The sequence below is a fragment of the Saccoglossus kowalevskii genome, chromosome 16 (genome assembly GCF_978046115.1).
Source record: "Saccoglossus kowalevskii chromosome 16, keSacKowa6.1, whole genome shotgun sequence".
NCBI lineage: Eukaryota > Metazoa > Hemichordata > Enteropneusta > Harrimaniidae > Saccoglossus > Saccoglossus kowalevskii.
In genome coordinates, this window is record NC_140656.1 from 11076353 (window position 1) to 11094180 (window position 17828).

The 17828-nt window shown below is 35.5% G+C and overlaps 1 protein-coding gene across 1 annotated transcript; it reads left to right on the plus strand.

The window, feature by feature from the left end:
* Window positions 1–4119: 4119 nt before the first annotated feature.
* LOC100370295 (galactosylceramide sulfotransferase-like) lies at window positions 4120–5193 on the plus strand. Its single transcript, XM_002730958.2, has one exon. It carries the CDS (start codon window positions 4120–4122, stop codon window positions 5191–5193), a length of 1074 nt encoding a protein of 357 aa, XP_002731004.1.
* The last annotated feature ends 12635 nt before the right edge of the window (window positions 5194–17828 follow it).

A 17828-nucleotide genomic window follows, 5' to 3' on the forward strand; every position in this document is an offset into this window, starting at 1 on the left:
TTAGTGACACAGTTCATTGTACGTATTACCCCTAGAGTGAAACTATTGTCCACAGGGCCTACATTAACAGGGAGTAAATCTTATTATTGAAAGAGCTATTTATGCAATTACCAATCACATGAGAGCCCATAAACACCAACGTAATATTTGCTGTTTGCTTAACTGACTTTCCACCAAAAAACACAACATTTTAAAAACGTACTGGCAAAGTGATATGTTCATGTATAAGGAGCATGCGAATATATAACATAAAACAGCGAGTTACTCTTAAAACAGAGCTAAATGTGAAACTCTTTGTGTCTCTGCCTGTCCACGGCCATGGCGTCAAGCGCAAACATAAACATTTGAACAGTGACAGCAAACTAAAATGCAGTCTTCAAATATACCCAAAACTATAACATGTAACTTTGAAATACTTAATCAGAATTGAGAATGAGTATATGTGCTTTATATTATATGTGTATAAATTGTGGAAGTTTTTGTTGAAGGGTCGATGAACGGCGAATTAAACTGGCTTAGCCACTTGTCATTTTAGAGTTTGTGCACAGTTAACGAGAGAAGATCCATGATGATCTGCTTCATTTTATAATTTGCTATTTTCTGTTTTATCAACGCTATATAGCGAATATTGTTAATGTAAAATGACTGTCAACATATTTTCCCACCAATTTATGTGTGCAGAAAAGTTTTGGTTGGTTCGGAAAGTTTTTTCTTGGGGGGTGGGCGGCGGTTATGTGTAGCAAGGAGCTGCATGTGTGTAGAATGCTGACTTGGCAGTAAATGACTTGTTTGTTTGAGCGCGGTATTATAATGCTGGACATTGTCTTTAACAACACAAAAACAAGTTTATAGGCTTAAAGTAGAAGTTATATCGTATTATAATCCAAATCACCCTTAGAAAAGTTGTAAGCAGAAATTTTCATTTGAAGTAATCTCAATAAAAAAGGGGAAAATGTCACTGACATTTAACTACTGTTTGTTCAACATATTTGCAGCATCACGCATTTTTAGCTGATCATGACACTTGTCAATAGAATGTCCACTCCAACTGCCTCTGGAAAGCTACCTACGTAAATATGAGTGTACCCAACGACGGCAACACAATCACTTGAACTCAAACCCACTGTCTGAAAACTATATTGCTTGTGAACTAAGCAATCAATCACCCACCTGTTAAACTATTTTTTTTCAAATATACTGATGTTACATCCAGGTCGGAGATACGAACGATTTATATAAAAAATACAAATACCACATGTTTGATAATTTGATCTTTATTCAGAAACACAAATATTTATATTTGTTAGTTAACAAGCCACAGACGAGTTTTCATATGCTTACCTGACCTAAATACCTTCAGTGGTTGACAATGTGTTATAACGTTCACCACGATTCCGTCGTGTTGTTTGTTTAACATGCTGGGTGACAAATCACCACGACTGTTCTGTGGCAACTCAATAATGGCGATTTCGCGATAAACTGGGTTCTTTGTTCTCATTGCTTTGTCCACCAGCATGATAGCCTATTTTATTATGGGAAACTCAATGCAGATATATGGGTAGGACAATTTTGCAAACTTATATCACATCAGTTGGTTGAAAGTTTGGTTATGGTGGTATGTATATGCACGATGACTATTTCGTTCTTTCAATATGTCATCCACCGTTTATCATTCGAGCCCAGGGTGATTTAATTCAAACTAACTCATGGCGATTCGACCCAACATGGCAGAATCTTTTGTGTCCACTAATTGTATTTTTTAAATATCATCGCACATTTTGTACAAAGATACAACATAATGATTTTAATATGCAAGTTAATTTATTTTTTGTCTAACTAAATTTCAACTATCATCGAAAATGTAATGAAGAAAATATCAGTGACAATGACTTTTATCCCATCATCCACCTCTAATTAATTGTGTCACAGATCACTGACGTAAATACGTCACTCAAGTAACGACGATATCTAGCGACAGTCCTTACAAAGTAGGTTTATAAAGCAAAGGTCTAAAAATCGACATATCGTATTTGCAGTCCATGTATATGTTTGTTAATGGTGATAACACATTTAGTTCACCCAGTATTTAGTTGCATGGATCGTCGAAGGTGATCCACGTGAGTCTGTCTACTATTGCTTACTTTTCCCAGTTCTACATAAATCCCCCGTCATTGATTGACTCACATACTAATAAAAAAACATGCATATAAAATCTGAGGTGGTAGCTTAGACCTTGATGTTTGACTTAGGTAATTGCAGAATTGATTAACTGATTAACAGAACAGATTGCCAAGTCGAAAGGCAATTGCTATTTTATCTTCGTATTTAAACAACTATACATAAACTATGACCATGATCATGTATACCATGACTATGACCACGTGAGTCATGCATAAAACTTGTGTACGCATTTAAAATTGTAGACATTGTTCTCTTGTAGTTAGACAGAGAACACATATACGCACCCACCATTTACCTTGTTCTTTGTGGGTCGTATTGGAAACATGTGTTCTAATTATGAAGGCCTTATCTATATCTCCTTGCAGAGCATTTACAAACTCTGTGTCTTTGTTTTTTGACCTGAAAAATGTTCATAATATCATAATGAATCATATGTGCCATTTTTATAGTATTTGGTAACAATAACTTTTCCCTCTGTTTCCATTTCTTATCTCTTGGGTACTGTTGTCAAAACCTTTTGAGCTAATCTTCATAAGCCGACCCTCAAATACCATGCTTTGTATACTGCATTCTCGGAAGACATGAGTCTACATTATCTAAAGTCTACAAGCATTAGTTCTTCGTTTTAAGCATGTTTGTACTTCTCGAAGTCCTGAAATGAAAACCATTCCCTATAAAGTAGTCTTTTTTGTGATTGAGGCCCTCTATAGTTGAGATCAGTTTCTGGTTTGTTTTGACGTAGAGAACGCTATTGCGAAAGTTATTGTTACTGTTCGGTATTAACTGAAGTATATTCAGCTGTATGATGTGAAAATACATTTTGATTATTTTGGTGGGACAGCCACTATGTGGTTTTGGGCGCTGATCTGTGGCAATGTGTACAAACAATTGTGCTTTTATTGTTCCTAGTTTTGAATGTGCGAATTGATTTCTGATCTTTATTCACTTTTGTATGGTCAAAATGGTTTCACAGTTTTTTAAGAATTTCATAAAGAGCAGCTGTTACATATTTTATTGTTGAATGTTTAGTTTATTAAATAATTTTGAAATAGTTTCGTAAACTCTGCAAAAGTGTAAATTTATATCGATACAACAAGTTATTTGTAATAGGTCCCTATTTTCCTTATATAAGTATGTTATATTATAGCTTCGGAGTATAATTGCTGCATAACGTATATGTGCAGGCAGGGTATGTTTATAATATGAAAACGTAATGTATAATAATAAGGTTATTACGAGGATACAGTACGCCGTCGTATCGAGCCCTGCTGCGCATCGGTCGATATTCTAGCTGTACCTTTGTGCATACTTTGAGGTAACCTCGTAATAACCTCATATTGTAATATAAGAACATCGTTCGAAAAACATTCAAAGATACTTAATTCCATAGAATACCACGATGTATGGTTTCATGATTTGATTAAATGGCTGACTGGCAACTATGTATTTACATGCGTCCAAGCTATATCTCAGAAATTCTTTGATCTATTTTGTTTATACTTTGTACTGCGGTAAAACATAACTGTTCGCAAATTGTTTTCAGTTTCGACATGACAGACAGGTGGCCATATTTGTTTGCAACACTCAAATAACAATTCACATGCATATCATAGCTCATTTCATTCAAAAGTAAATATATTAAATGTCCAGTTATAGCCAAGTACATTACGCTATCGGTAGCTATGTAACACTACAACATGTACATTAGAAGGGGACATCCACATAATATATTCACATAACCAGCAAGACAATCACAAAAAGCGACAAATATTCATTTAAAAAGTTGATACACTAGAGTTCGAAATTCATATGTAAGCTCGCCAAGTAAATTACGGCATAATATAAATATTTTTTTATTCCAGATCAGAAACCTATGTGTAAAAGAATTAATATATTCATTCTTTTACACACTTTAGGTTACCATCAATTGTCTCAACTATGAGGGCGTCGGCAAGTGACCTGCAAGCACCTACATGTGATTATCCATTGACGAATGTGGTGTTCTTGAAGACTTACAAAACTGCCAGTACTACGGTGTCGTCAATACTTATACGTCATGGACTACGTAACAACTTATCTTTTGTATTACCATCGCACCATAATCCGGGATGGTTTTCTAGAACAGAACGTTTTAACAGTAAAATGGCGAAACAGTTATTGCCACCTCTTCCAGGCACACAGTATAATATGTTAGTTAGCCATGTCCCATTTAATAAACAAGCTATTGACAAAGTAATTCGAAACGCCACCTATATAACAATACTACGTCATCCCGTGGCTAACTACGAGTCAATTTTCGGGTTCATGAAAATTGCTAATTATTTCCATATTAATCAAAACACCAGTCAAGATCCTTTTGAAGTTTTTTTGTCAAACACAACGATGTATTTCAAACGCATTAATGATTCTTACCACAAGACATTACTCAGTAATAGACAAATATTTGATGTGGGACTTGACCTGAAAAATTATAACAATGAAACACTCGTTGATAATGTTATTCAGCAAGCTTCAGATGAGTTTGATTTTGTGTTGATTGCAGAATATTTCGACGAATCACTTGTTTTGTTGAAGAAACTGTTATGCTGGGACTTTAAAGATATTATGTATTTCCAACAGAACAAGAGAAACAACAAACTACGTTTTGACATTGATGACTGGAAACGTCAGCGAATATTGGAAATAAATAAGGCAGATTACAAACTATACCAACACTTCAATAAAACATTCTGGCGTGAGGTTGAGGCATATGGTGATAATTTTCATGAAGACTTGGCTACATTTCGAGATATGTTACTGAAGATACAATCTGAATGCGTGGACGAAGATAAATTTGTAATCGACTATAAAGGACGTAGGAATGCCACGATACTGAAAAATAACGCACCTACTTATTGTAACGATATTAGCAAAGATGGGTTTGACAATCTAGGCAATAAGCAAAAAGCAACAAGTTCGAATTTGACAAAAAAGCGAAAATTTACAAAACAACAAAAGAAAAAATCACATTAACACTTAACATCATGTAATCGTCAATCTCACATTTTCAATCACCAAACTCAAGGTAAAAAGTCAGTATTAATTTTGCATACTCATATCATTTACCCAACATTAGCAAACACATGACATTCATTCAGCAAATTCAATTGGTAAATAGCCGGCAAACTCGCTAAATTTTGCCGGCGAACCCACGGCTTTCAGTCTGAAAACTCTTGGTATTCAATAGCAATATCACTGCATTCAATCAACACATTCAGCAACACACATCAAACTCATGATTCAGTCAACGAAACACACATAATTAATCCAGTGAGCTCACTATGTTTTTTCAGCAAACTAAACGTCATTCATTCAGCAAACCGACGATTTAGCTAACTCACCTGACATGTAGCAAGCAAACACATGACATTTAATCAGCAAATTCAAGGCATTGAACCTGCAAACGCACATTCTTCTGCCATTCAATCCACGGTATTTAATTAGCAAACTCATATCATTTAGTCAGTACATATCCAAAGCATTTAGTCATGTATACTCACTTAATTTTTCCCACTGTACATACCTTGAAACAGTGAGTGAATATTGGGCCTTAATGTATATACAAACCCTATTAATAATGTATTAGTAGATGTTCATGAAGACCAGGTGTACATGAGAACGCTGGTCAGTCAGTCAGTCAGTCAGTCAGTCAGTCAGTCAGTCAGCAGTCAGTCAGTCAGTCAGTAACTTGAGCTCCAAGCTGATTGTAAGGCAGTCTTCTGATGTCAAGAGTACAGTATTCTGTGATGAGTGGTATAATTTTGTCAACGCGTGCCACCTCTCAGTATGTCCTTTCATCATGACTCCTTGGAATTGCGTGAACTGATGTCAGGCATCCGACAAACTGTGTTGTTAGTAGAGAAAATGAGGTTTGCTTATCAGTAGGATGTATGACATTTATTGTACACATAACTGTTAATTGATAATAGTAATAAATGGTATCAATATTTGGGTGTCACTGTATTGTATTTTGGCATCACTGTCATTTGATTCAGCCAGCTGACTCTCGACATTCAGTTAGAAAAGTCTTGACATTCAGTCAGCTGACTCTCGACATTCAGTCAGCAAACACTATACATTCAGTTAGCAAACTTTATACATTCAGTCAGCAAAACTATATGTATTCTGTCAGCAAACACTTAACATTCAGTCAGCAGACTCTCGACATTCAGTCAGCAAACTGTTGACATTCAGTCAGCTGACTCTCGACATTGGGTTAGAAAAGTCTTGACATTCAGTCAGCTGAATCTCGACATTCAATTAGCAAACTCTATACATTCAGTCAACATACTCTATACATTCAGTCAGAAAACTCTATACATTCAGTCAGCAAACTCTATACATTCAGTCAGCAAACTCTACATTCAGTCAGCAAACTCTACATTCAGTCAGCAAACTCTCGACATTCAGTCAGCAAACTATATACATTCAGTCAGCAAACTCTACATTCAGTCAGCAAACTCTCGACATTCAGTCAGCAAACTATATACATTCAGTCAGCAAACTCTCGACATTCAGTCAGCAAATTCTATACATTCAGTCAGCAAACTCTATACATTCAGTCAGCAAACTCTATACAATCAGTTAGCAAACTATAGAGTACATTCAGTCAGCAAACACTATACACTCAGTCAGCAAACTATACATTCAGTCAGCAAACTCTATACATTCAGTCAGCAAACTCTATACATTCAGTCAGCAAACTCTACATTCAGTCAGCAAACTCTCGACATTCAGTCAGCAAACTATATACATTCAGTCAGCAAACTCTCGACATTCAGTCAGCAAATTCTATACATTCAGTCAGCAAACTCTATACATTCAGTCAGCAAACTCTATACAATCAGTTAGCAAACTATAGAGTACATTCAGTCAGCAAACACTATACACTCAGTCAGCAAACTATACATTCAGTCAGCAAACTCTATACATTCAGTCAGCAAACTCTATACATTCAGTCAGCAAACTATACATTCAGTCAGCAAACTCTCGACATTCAGTCAGCAAATTCTATACATTCAGTCAGCAAACTCTATACATTCAGTCAGCAAACTCTATACATTCAGTCATCAAACTCTATACATTCAGTCAGCAAACTCTAGACATTCATTCAGCAAACTCTATACATTCAGTCAGCAAACTATATATTCAGTCAGCAAACTCTATACATTCAGTTAGCAAACTATATACATCCAGTCAGCAAACTCTATACATTCAGTCAGCAAACTCTATACGCTCAGTCAGAAAACTCTATACATTCAGTCAGCAAACTCTATACGCTCAGTCAGAAAACTCTATACATTCAGTCAGCAAACTCTATATATTCAGTCAGTAAACTCTTGACATTCAGTCAGCAAACTCTATACATTCAGTCAGTAAACTCTCGACATTCAGTCAGTAAACTCTCGACATTCAATCAGCAAACTCTATACATTCAGTCAGCAAACTCTATACATTCAGTCAGCAAACTCTATACATTCAGTCAGCAAACTCTATACATTCAGTCAGTAAACTCTATACATTCAGTCAGCAAACTATATACATTCAGTCAGTAAACTCTCGACATTCAGTCAGTAAACTCTCGACATTCAGTCAGCAAACTCTATACATTCAGTCAGCAAACTCTATACATTCAGTCAGCAAACTCTATACATTCAGTCAGCAAACTCTATACATTCAGTCAGCAAACTTTATACAATCAGTTAGCAAACTATAGAGTACATTCAGTCAGCAAACTCTATACACTCAGTCAGTGAACTATACATTCAGTCAGCAAACTCTATGCATTCAGTCAGTAAACTCTATGCATTCACTTAGCAGACTCTATACATTCAGTCAGCAAACCTTATACATTTATTCAGCAAACTCTATACATTCATTCAGCAAACTATACATTCAGTCAGCAAACTCTATACATTCAGTCAGCAAACTCTCGACATTCAGTCAGCAAATTCTATACATTCAGTCAGCAAACTCTATACATTCAGTCACAAAACACTATACATTTAGTCAGCAAACCTTATACATTTATTCAGCAAACTCTATACATTCATTCAGCAAACTATACATTCAGTCAGCAAATTCTATACATTCAGTCAGCAAACTCTATACATTCAGTCATCAAACTCTATACATTCAGTCAGCAAACTCTATACATTCATTCAGCAAACTATACATTCAGTCAGCAAACTCTATACATTCAGTCAGCAAACTCTCGACATTCAGTCAGCAAATTCTATACATTCAGTCAGAAAACTCTATACATTCAGTCACAAAACACTATACATTTAGTCAGCAAACCTTATACATTTATTCAGCAAACTCTATACATTCATTCAGCAAACTATACATTCAGTCAGCAAATTCTATACATTCAGTCAGCAAACTCTATACATTCAGTCATCAAACTCTATACATTCAGTCAGCAAACTCTATACATTCATTCAGCAAACTCTATACATTCAGTCAGCAAACTATATATTCAGTCAGCAAACTCTATACATTCAGTCAGCAAACTATATACATTCAGTCAGCAAACTCTATACGCTCAGTCAGAAAACTCTATACATTCAGTCAGCAAACTCTGGACATTCAGTCAGCAAATTCTATACATTCAGTCAGCAAACTCTATACATTCAGTCAGCAAACTATATACATTCAGTCAGCAAACTCTATACATTCAGTCAGCAAACTATATATTCAGTCAGCAAACTCTATACATTCAGTCAGCAAACTATATACATTCAGTCAGCAAACTCTATACATTCAGTCAGCAAACTCTATACATTCAGTCAGCAAACTATATATTCAGTCAGCAAACTCTATACATTCAGTCAGCAAACTATATACATTCAGTCAGCAAACTCTATACGCTCAGTCAGAAAACTCTATACATTCAGTCAGCAAACTCTGGACATTCAGTCAGCAAATTCTATACATTCAGTCAGCAAACTCTATACGCTCAGTCAGAAAACTCTATACATTCAGTCAGCAAACTCTATACGCTCAGTCAGAAAACTCTATACATTCAGTCAGCAAACTCTATACGCTCAGTCAGAAAACTCTATACATTCAGTCAGCAAACTCTGGACATTCAGTCAGCAAATTCTATACATTCAGTCAGCAAACTCTATATATTCAGTCAGTAAACTCTCGACATTAAGTCAGCAAACTCTATACATTCTGTCAGTAAACTCTCGACATTCAGTCAGTAAACTCTCGACATTCAGTCAGCAAACTCTATACATTCAGTCAGCAAACTCTATACATTCAGTCAGCAAACTCTATACATTCAGTCAGCAAACTCTCGACATTCAGTCAGCAAACTCTATACTTTCAGTCAGCAAACTCTATACATTCAGTCAGCAAACTCTATACATTCAGTCAGCAAACTCTATACATTCAGTCAGCAAACTTTATACAATCAGTTAGCAAACTATAGAGTACATTCAGTCAGCAAACTCTATACACTCAGTCAGTAAACTATACATTCAGTCAGCAAACTCTATGCATTCAGTCAGTAAACTCTATGCATTCACTTAGCAGACTCTATACATTCAGTGAGCAAACCTTATACATTTATTCAGCAAACTCTATACATTCATTCAGCAAACTATACATTCAGTCAGCAAACTCTATACATTCAGTCAGCAAACTCTCGACATTCAGTCAGCAAATTCTATACATTCAGTCAGCAAACTCTATACATTCAGTCACAAAACACTATACATTTAGTCAGCAAACCTTATACATTTATTCAGCAAACTCTATACATTCATTTAGCAAACTATACATTCAGTCAGCAAATTCTATACATTCAGTCAGCAAACTCTATACATTCAGTCATCAAACTCTATACATTCAGTCAGCAAACTCTATACATTCATTCAGCAAACTATACATTCAGTCAGCAAACTCTATACATTCAGTCAGCAAACTCTCGACATTCAGTCAGCAAACTCTATACATTCAGTCAGTAAACTCTCGACATTCAGTCAGTAAACTCTCGACATTCAGTCAGCAAACTCTATACATTCAGTCAGCAAACTCTATACATTCAGTCAGCAAACTCTATACATTCAGTCAGCAAACTCTATACATTCAGACAGTAAACTCTATACATTCAGTCAGCAAACTATATACATTCAGTCAGTAAACTCTCGACATTCAGTCAGTAAACTCTCGACATTCAGTCAGCAAACTCTATACATTCAGTCAGCAAACTCTATACATTCAGTCAGCAAACTCTATACATTCAGTCAGCAAACTCTATACATTCAGTCAGCAAACTTTATACAATCAGTTAGCAAACTATAGAGTACATTCAGTCAGCAAACTCTATACACTCAGTCAGTGAACTATACATTCAGTCAGCAAACTCTATGCATTCAGTCAGTAAACTCTATGCATTCACTTAGCAGACTCTATACATTCAGTCAGCAAACCTTATACATTTATTCAGCAAACTCTATACATTCATTCAGCAAACTATACATTCAGTCAGCAAACTCTATACATTCAGTCAGCAAACTCTCGACATTCAGTCAGCAAATTCTATACATTCAGTCAGCAAACTCTATACATTCAGTCACAAAACACTATACATTTAGTCAGCAAACCTTATACATTTATTCAGCAAACTCTATACATTCATTCAGCAAACTATACATTCAGTCAGCAAATTCTATACATTCAGTCAGCAAACTCTATACATTCAGTCATCAAACTCTATACATTCAGTCAGCAAACTCTATACATTCATTCAGCAAACTATACATTCAGTCAGCAAACTCTATACATTCAGTCAGCAAACTCTCGACATTCAGTCAGCAAATTCTATACATTCAGTCAGAAAACTCTATACATTCAGTCACAAAACACTATACATTTAGTCAGCAAACCTTATACATTTATTCAGCAAACTCTATACATTCATTCAGCAAACTATACATTCAGTCAGCAAATTCTATACATTCAGTCAGCAAACTCTATACATTCAGTCATCAAACTCTATACATTCAGTCAGCAAACTCTATACATTCATTCAGCAAACTCTATACATTCAGTCAGCAAACTATATATTCAGTCAGCAAACTCTATACATTCAGTCAGCAAACTATATACATTCAGTCAGCAAACTCTATACGCTCAGTCAGAAAACTCTATACATTCAGTCAGCAAACTCTGGACATTCAGTCAGCAAATTCTATACATTCAGTCAGCAAACTCTATACATTCAGTCAGCAAACTATATACATTCAGTCAGCAAACTCTATACATTCAGTCAGCAAACTATATATTCAGTCAGCAAACTCTATACATTCAGTCAGCAAACTATATACATTCAGTCAGCAAACTCTATACATTCAGTCAGCAAACTCTATACATTCAGTCAGCAAACTATATATTCAGTCAGCAAACTCTATACATTCAGTCAGCAAACTATATACATTCAGTCAGCAAACTCTATACGCTCAGTCAGAAAACTCTATACATTCAGTCAGCAAACTCTGGACATTCAGTCAGCAAATTCTATACATTCAGTCAGCAAACTCTATACGCTCAGTCAGAAAACTCTATACATTCAGTCAGCAAACTCTATACGCTCAGTCAGAAAACTCTATACATTCAGTCAGCAAACTCTATACGCTCAGTCAGAAAACTCTATACATTCAGTCAGCAAACTCTGGACATTCAGTCAGCAAATTCTATACATTCAGTCAGCAAACTCTATATATTCAGTCAGTAAACTCTCGACATTAAGTCAGCAAACTCTATACATTCTGTCAGTAAACTCTCGACATTCAGTCAGTAAACTCTCGACATTCAGTCAGCAAACTCTATACATTCAGTCAGCAAACTCTATACATTCAGTCAGCAAACTCTATACATTCAGTCAGCAAACTCTCGACATTCAGTCAGCAAACTCTATACTTTCAGTCAGCAAACTCTATACATTCAGTCAGCAAACTCTATACATTCAGTCAGCAAACTCTATACATTCAGTCAGCAAACTTTATACAATCAGTTAGCAAACTATAGAGTACATTCAGTCAGCAAACTCTATACACTCAGTCAGTAAACTATACATTCAGTCAGCAAACTCTATGCATTCAGTCAGTAAACTCTATGCATTCACTTAGCAGACTCTATACATTCAGTGAGCAAACCTTATACATTTATTCAGCAAACTCTATACATTCATTCAGCAAACTATACATTCAGTCAGCAAACTCTATACATTCAGTCAGCAAACTCTCGACATTCAGTCAGCAAATTCTATACATTCAGTCAGCAAACTCTATACATTCAGTCACAAAACACTATACATTTAGTCAGCAAACCTTATACATTTATTCAGCAAACTCTATACATTCATTCAGCAAACTATACATTCAGTCAGCAAATTCTATACATTCAGTCAGCAAACTCTATACATTCAGTCATCAAACTCTATACATTCAGTCAGCAAACTCTATACATTCATTCAGCAAACTATACATTCAGTCAGCAAACTCTATACATTCAGTCAGCAAACTCTCGACATTCAGTCAGCAAATTCTATACATTCAGTCAGAAAACTCTATACATTCAGTCACAAAACACTATACATTTAGTCAGCAAACCTTATACATTTATTCAGCAAACTCTATACATTCATTCAGCAAACTATACATTCAGTCAGCAAATTCTATACATTCAGTCAGCAAACTCTATACATTCAGTCACCAAACTCTATACATTCAGTCAGCAAACTCTATACATTCATTCAGCAAACTCTATACATTCAGTCAGCAAACTATATATTCAGTCAGCAAACTCTATACATTCATTCAGCAAACTCTATACATTCAGTCAGCAAACTATATATTCAGTCAGCAAACTCTATACATTCAGTCAGCAAACTATATACATTCAGTCAGCAAACTCTATACGCTCAGTCAGAAAACTCTATACATTCAGTCAGCAAACTCTGGACATTCAGTCAGCAAATTCTATACATTCAGTCAGCAAACTCTATACATTCAGTCAGCAAACTATATACATTCAGTCAGCAAACTCTATACATTCAGTCAGCAAACTATATATTCAGTCAGCAAACTCTATACATTCAGTCAGCAAACTATATACATTCAGTCAGCAAACTCTATGCATTCAGTCAGTAAACTCTATGCATTCACTTAGCAGACTCTATACATTCAGTCAGCAAACCTTATACATTTATTCAGCAAACTCTATACATTCATTCATCAAACTATACATTCAGTCAGCAAACTCTATACATTCAGTCAGCAAACTCTCGACATTCAGTCAGCAAATTCTATACATTCAGTCAGCAAACTCTATACATTCAGTCACAAAACACTATACATTTAGTCAGCAAACCTTATACATTTATTCAGCAAACTCTATACATTCATTCAGCAAACTATACATTCAGTCAGCAAATTCTATACATTCAGTCAGCAAACTCTATACATTCAGTCATCAAACTCTGGACATTCAGTCAGCAAATTCTATACATTCAGTCAGCAAACTCTATACATTCAGTCATCAAACTCTGGACATTCAGTCAGCAAATTCTATACATTCAGTCAGCAAACTCTATATATTCAGTCAGTAAACTCTCGACATTAAGTCAGCAAACTCTATACATTCTGTCAGTTAACTCTCGACATTCAGTCAGTAAACTCTCGACATTCAGTCAGCAAACTCTATACATTCAGTCAGCAAACTCTATACATTCAGTCAGCAAACTCTATACATTCAGTCAGCAAACTCTATACATTCAGTCAGCAAACTCTATACATTCAGTCAGCAAACTTTATACAATCAGTTAGCAAACTATAGAGTACATTCAGTCAGCAAACTCTATACACTCAGTCAGTAAACTATACATTCAGTCAGCAAACTCTATGCATTCAGTCAGTAAACTCTATGCATTCACTTAGCAGACTCTATACATTTAGTCAGCAAACCTTATACATTTATTCAGCAAACTCTATACATTCATTCAGCAAACTATACATTCAGTCAGCAAATTCTATACATTCAGTCAGCAAACTCTATACATTCAGTCATCAAACTCTATACATTCAGTCAGCAAACTCTATACATTCATTCAGCAAACTATACATTCAGTCAGCAAACTCTATACATTCAGTCAGCAAACTCTCGACATTCAGTCAGCAAATTCTATACATTCAGTCAGAAAACTCTATACATTCAGTCACAAAACACTATACATTTAGTCAGCAAACCTTATACATTTATTCAGCAAACTCTATACATTCATTCAGCAAACTATACATTCAGTCAGCAAATTCTATACATTCAGTCAGCAAATTCTATACATTCAGTCAGCAAACTCTATACATTCAGTCAGCAAACTCTATACATTCATTCAGCAAACTCTATACATTCAGTCAGCAAACTATATATTCAGTCAGCAAACTCTATACATTCAGTCAGCAAACTATATACATTCAGTCAGCAAACTCTATACGCTCAGTCAGAAAACTCTATACATTCAGTCAGCAAACTCTGGACATTCAGTCAGCAAATTCTATACATTCAGTCAGCAAACTCTATACATTCAGTCAGCAAACTATATACATTCAGTCAGCAAACTCTATACATTCAGTCAGCAAACTATATATTCAGTCAGCAAACTCTATACATTCAGTCAGCAAACTATATACATTCAGTCAGCAAACTCTATACATTCAGTCAGCAAACTCTATACATTCAGTCAGCAAACTATATATTCAGTCAGCAAACTCTATACATTCAGTCAGCAAACTATATACATTCAGTCAGCAAACTCTATACGCTCAGTCAGAAAACTCTATACATTCAGTCAGCAAACTCTGGACATTCAGTCAGCAAATTCTATACATTCAGTCAGCAAACTCTCGACATTCAGTCAGCAAACTCTATACATTCAGTCAGTAAACTCTCGACATTCAGTCAGCAAACTCTATACATTCATTCAGCAAACTCTATACATTCAGTTAGCAAACTATAGAGTACATTCAGTCAGCAAACTCTATACACTCAGTCAGCAAACTATACATTCAGTCAGCAAACTCTATGCATTCAGTCAGTAAACTCTATGCATTCAGTTAGCTGACTCTATACATTCAGTCAGCAAACTATATATTCAGTCAGCAAACTCTATACATTCAGTCAGCAAACTATATACATTCAGTCAGCAAACTCTATACATTCAGTCAGCAAACTCTATACATTCAGTCAGCAAACTCTATACATTCAGTCAGCAAACTCTCGACATTCAGTCAGCAAATTCTATACATTCAGTCAGCAAACTCTATACATTCAGTCAGTAAACTCTCGACATTCAGTCAGCAAACTCTATACATTCAGTCAGTAAACTCTCGACATTCAGTCAGCAAACTATATACATTCAGTCAGCAAACTCTATACATTCAGTCAGCAAACTCTATCCATTCAGTCAGCAAACTCTATTCATTCATTCAGCAAACTCTATACATTTAGTCAGCAAACTATACATTCAGTCAGCAAACTCTATACATTCAGTCAGCAAACTCTATACATTCAGTCAGTAAACTCCCGACATTCAGTCAGCAAACTCTATACATTCAGTCAGAAAACTCTATACATTCAGTCAGCAAACTCTATACATTCAGTCAGCAAATTCTATACATTCAGTCAGCAAACTCTATACATTCAGTCAGTAAACTCCCGACATTCAGTCAGCAAATTCTAATGAGATATGCCCGAGATTTTGTACGAGTATACATTTTGCATGGCAATGAAAACAGATATAAAGAAAAAAAAGTAACTTTGGGCGAACACTCAAGCTGGTTAGAATGACATATGTCAGCCGTTTTTATTTCAAGATTTGTAGGAGGAGTTACTTTTGGCGCGAAGATATTCAACAATTATTTTTTGGCTGTTGCCATGGGAACGGTGCGCCATGATTTTTTTTTCAAATTGTACTCGCCAACTAGAGTGAGGGTGTGGCTTGCCCCCCAATTTTCCGCCAGCCAAAATCGGCTTACCCAAAAACTCAAAAATCACAGAAAAGTGATACGTACAGGTGCCACACACACACACACGGAGCGTTAGGTGAAACACCCTAAATGAACGACGATTAGCATCGCCTTCTGTTGACTGAAATTTGAAAGAAGGAAGTTGGAGACAATTCCGTTACCCCGATACTAAATGTTACCATGAAGTGAAAGACATGAAAAATGATAAACAACGCTTTTTATAGAAGTTTTTAATACGATACATGTAAATTATTTGGACGTTTAGCTTATTAAATCAACGAAACCAATTTGAGTACCAGGCTACGCTTCCAGACACGTTCTCCATGTAGTACTACGACCAACACGCACCAGTATCATTGACAACTTTGCAGTACAGTACAGTACAACCCCGTACACAACACGTTAAATTTGCGTCAGTGTGATACAGGCGAAATCGACGTCAATGTAGTACACGTCATTGACAGGGTTGCATCTATATACTTCCAGGACAGGTAAGGTGAATTATAACAACCCCTGTTTTATTCATGTAGTTACTCTTTAATAATATTTTATCATGTAAATGCAAATTATCACATTGACGGGAAATTAATCCAGCTTTAAGGACAACTTTTGTCGCGTGTGTACGCAATTTTGACTATGGTACCCGCGCGATTCATATCTGTTCATTTATAACGTTTGTAAATTGATATAATTCATGTAAGAACGAATGCAAGTAAAAAAAAACAAAAAAACACCACGGTTAAATTAAAACTATTTATTTAGGTAATTTATTTCTTTTACGCGTAAAACAGTGTGTAAACTAAAACAGCTGTAATTGGTTGTACCCGCAGGCACCCCGTTGCTTCGTGTCGTTAAGCATCTATGATCACGGTTAATTCAGCGTGATATCAACATATTGTATTGTATCTAATTGCCTAGGATTGAAATGTGCATGGTTAATGCTAATATATACATTTCATTTAGGCTTTTAGGTATAATATGCAAATCACAGGGTTCAAAAGTCTCACTAACATACATGATCAGTTCATTTTTGTCTACGTTTTTTAAAAAATAACAAAACTACGCGATTTTATTAATCACAGAAATATTTTATATTGACTAGTAAAAACACGTGTGTGGCGGAACCTGGCCTAATATTTAAAAGTAGTAAATAACAATTTAGAAGGTAGAATTGCAACTCGGGTCCATTCTCGGGTGAATCCGGTACAACAACTACTACCAATGACTGATTATAATATTATATATTTTATAAGCGTTGGGAGCTTACATTGAACATAAAACGGTGTGACAGTGATATCTGTACAATGCACTAACTGGAACATAATCGATTACGTGAACGAATGGAACTGTTACTCTGAAAGTTTATTGGAACTGTCTAAAAATGACGTGTAATTTAAAATAATTTTATCATTGGGATGAACCCCGGCTAATGTAAATGATGACTGTGTAGCGTTGCTTATGAAGACGACGTCACTGGCATTCCGAGATTCGTTGTCTAAACTGTGATTAACATAATCAGTTTTTCGGCCTAGCGTGTAATATGTAGTATGAATAAACCCCAGTAATACGCAA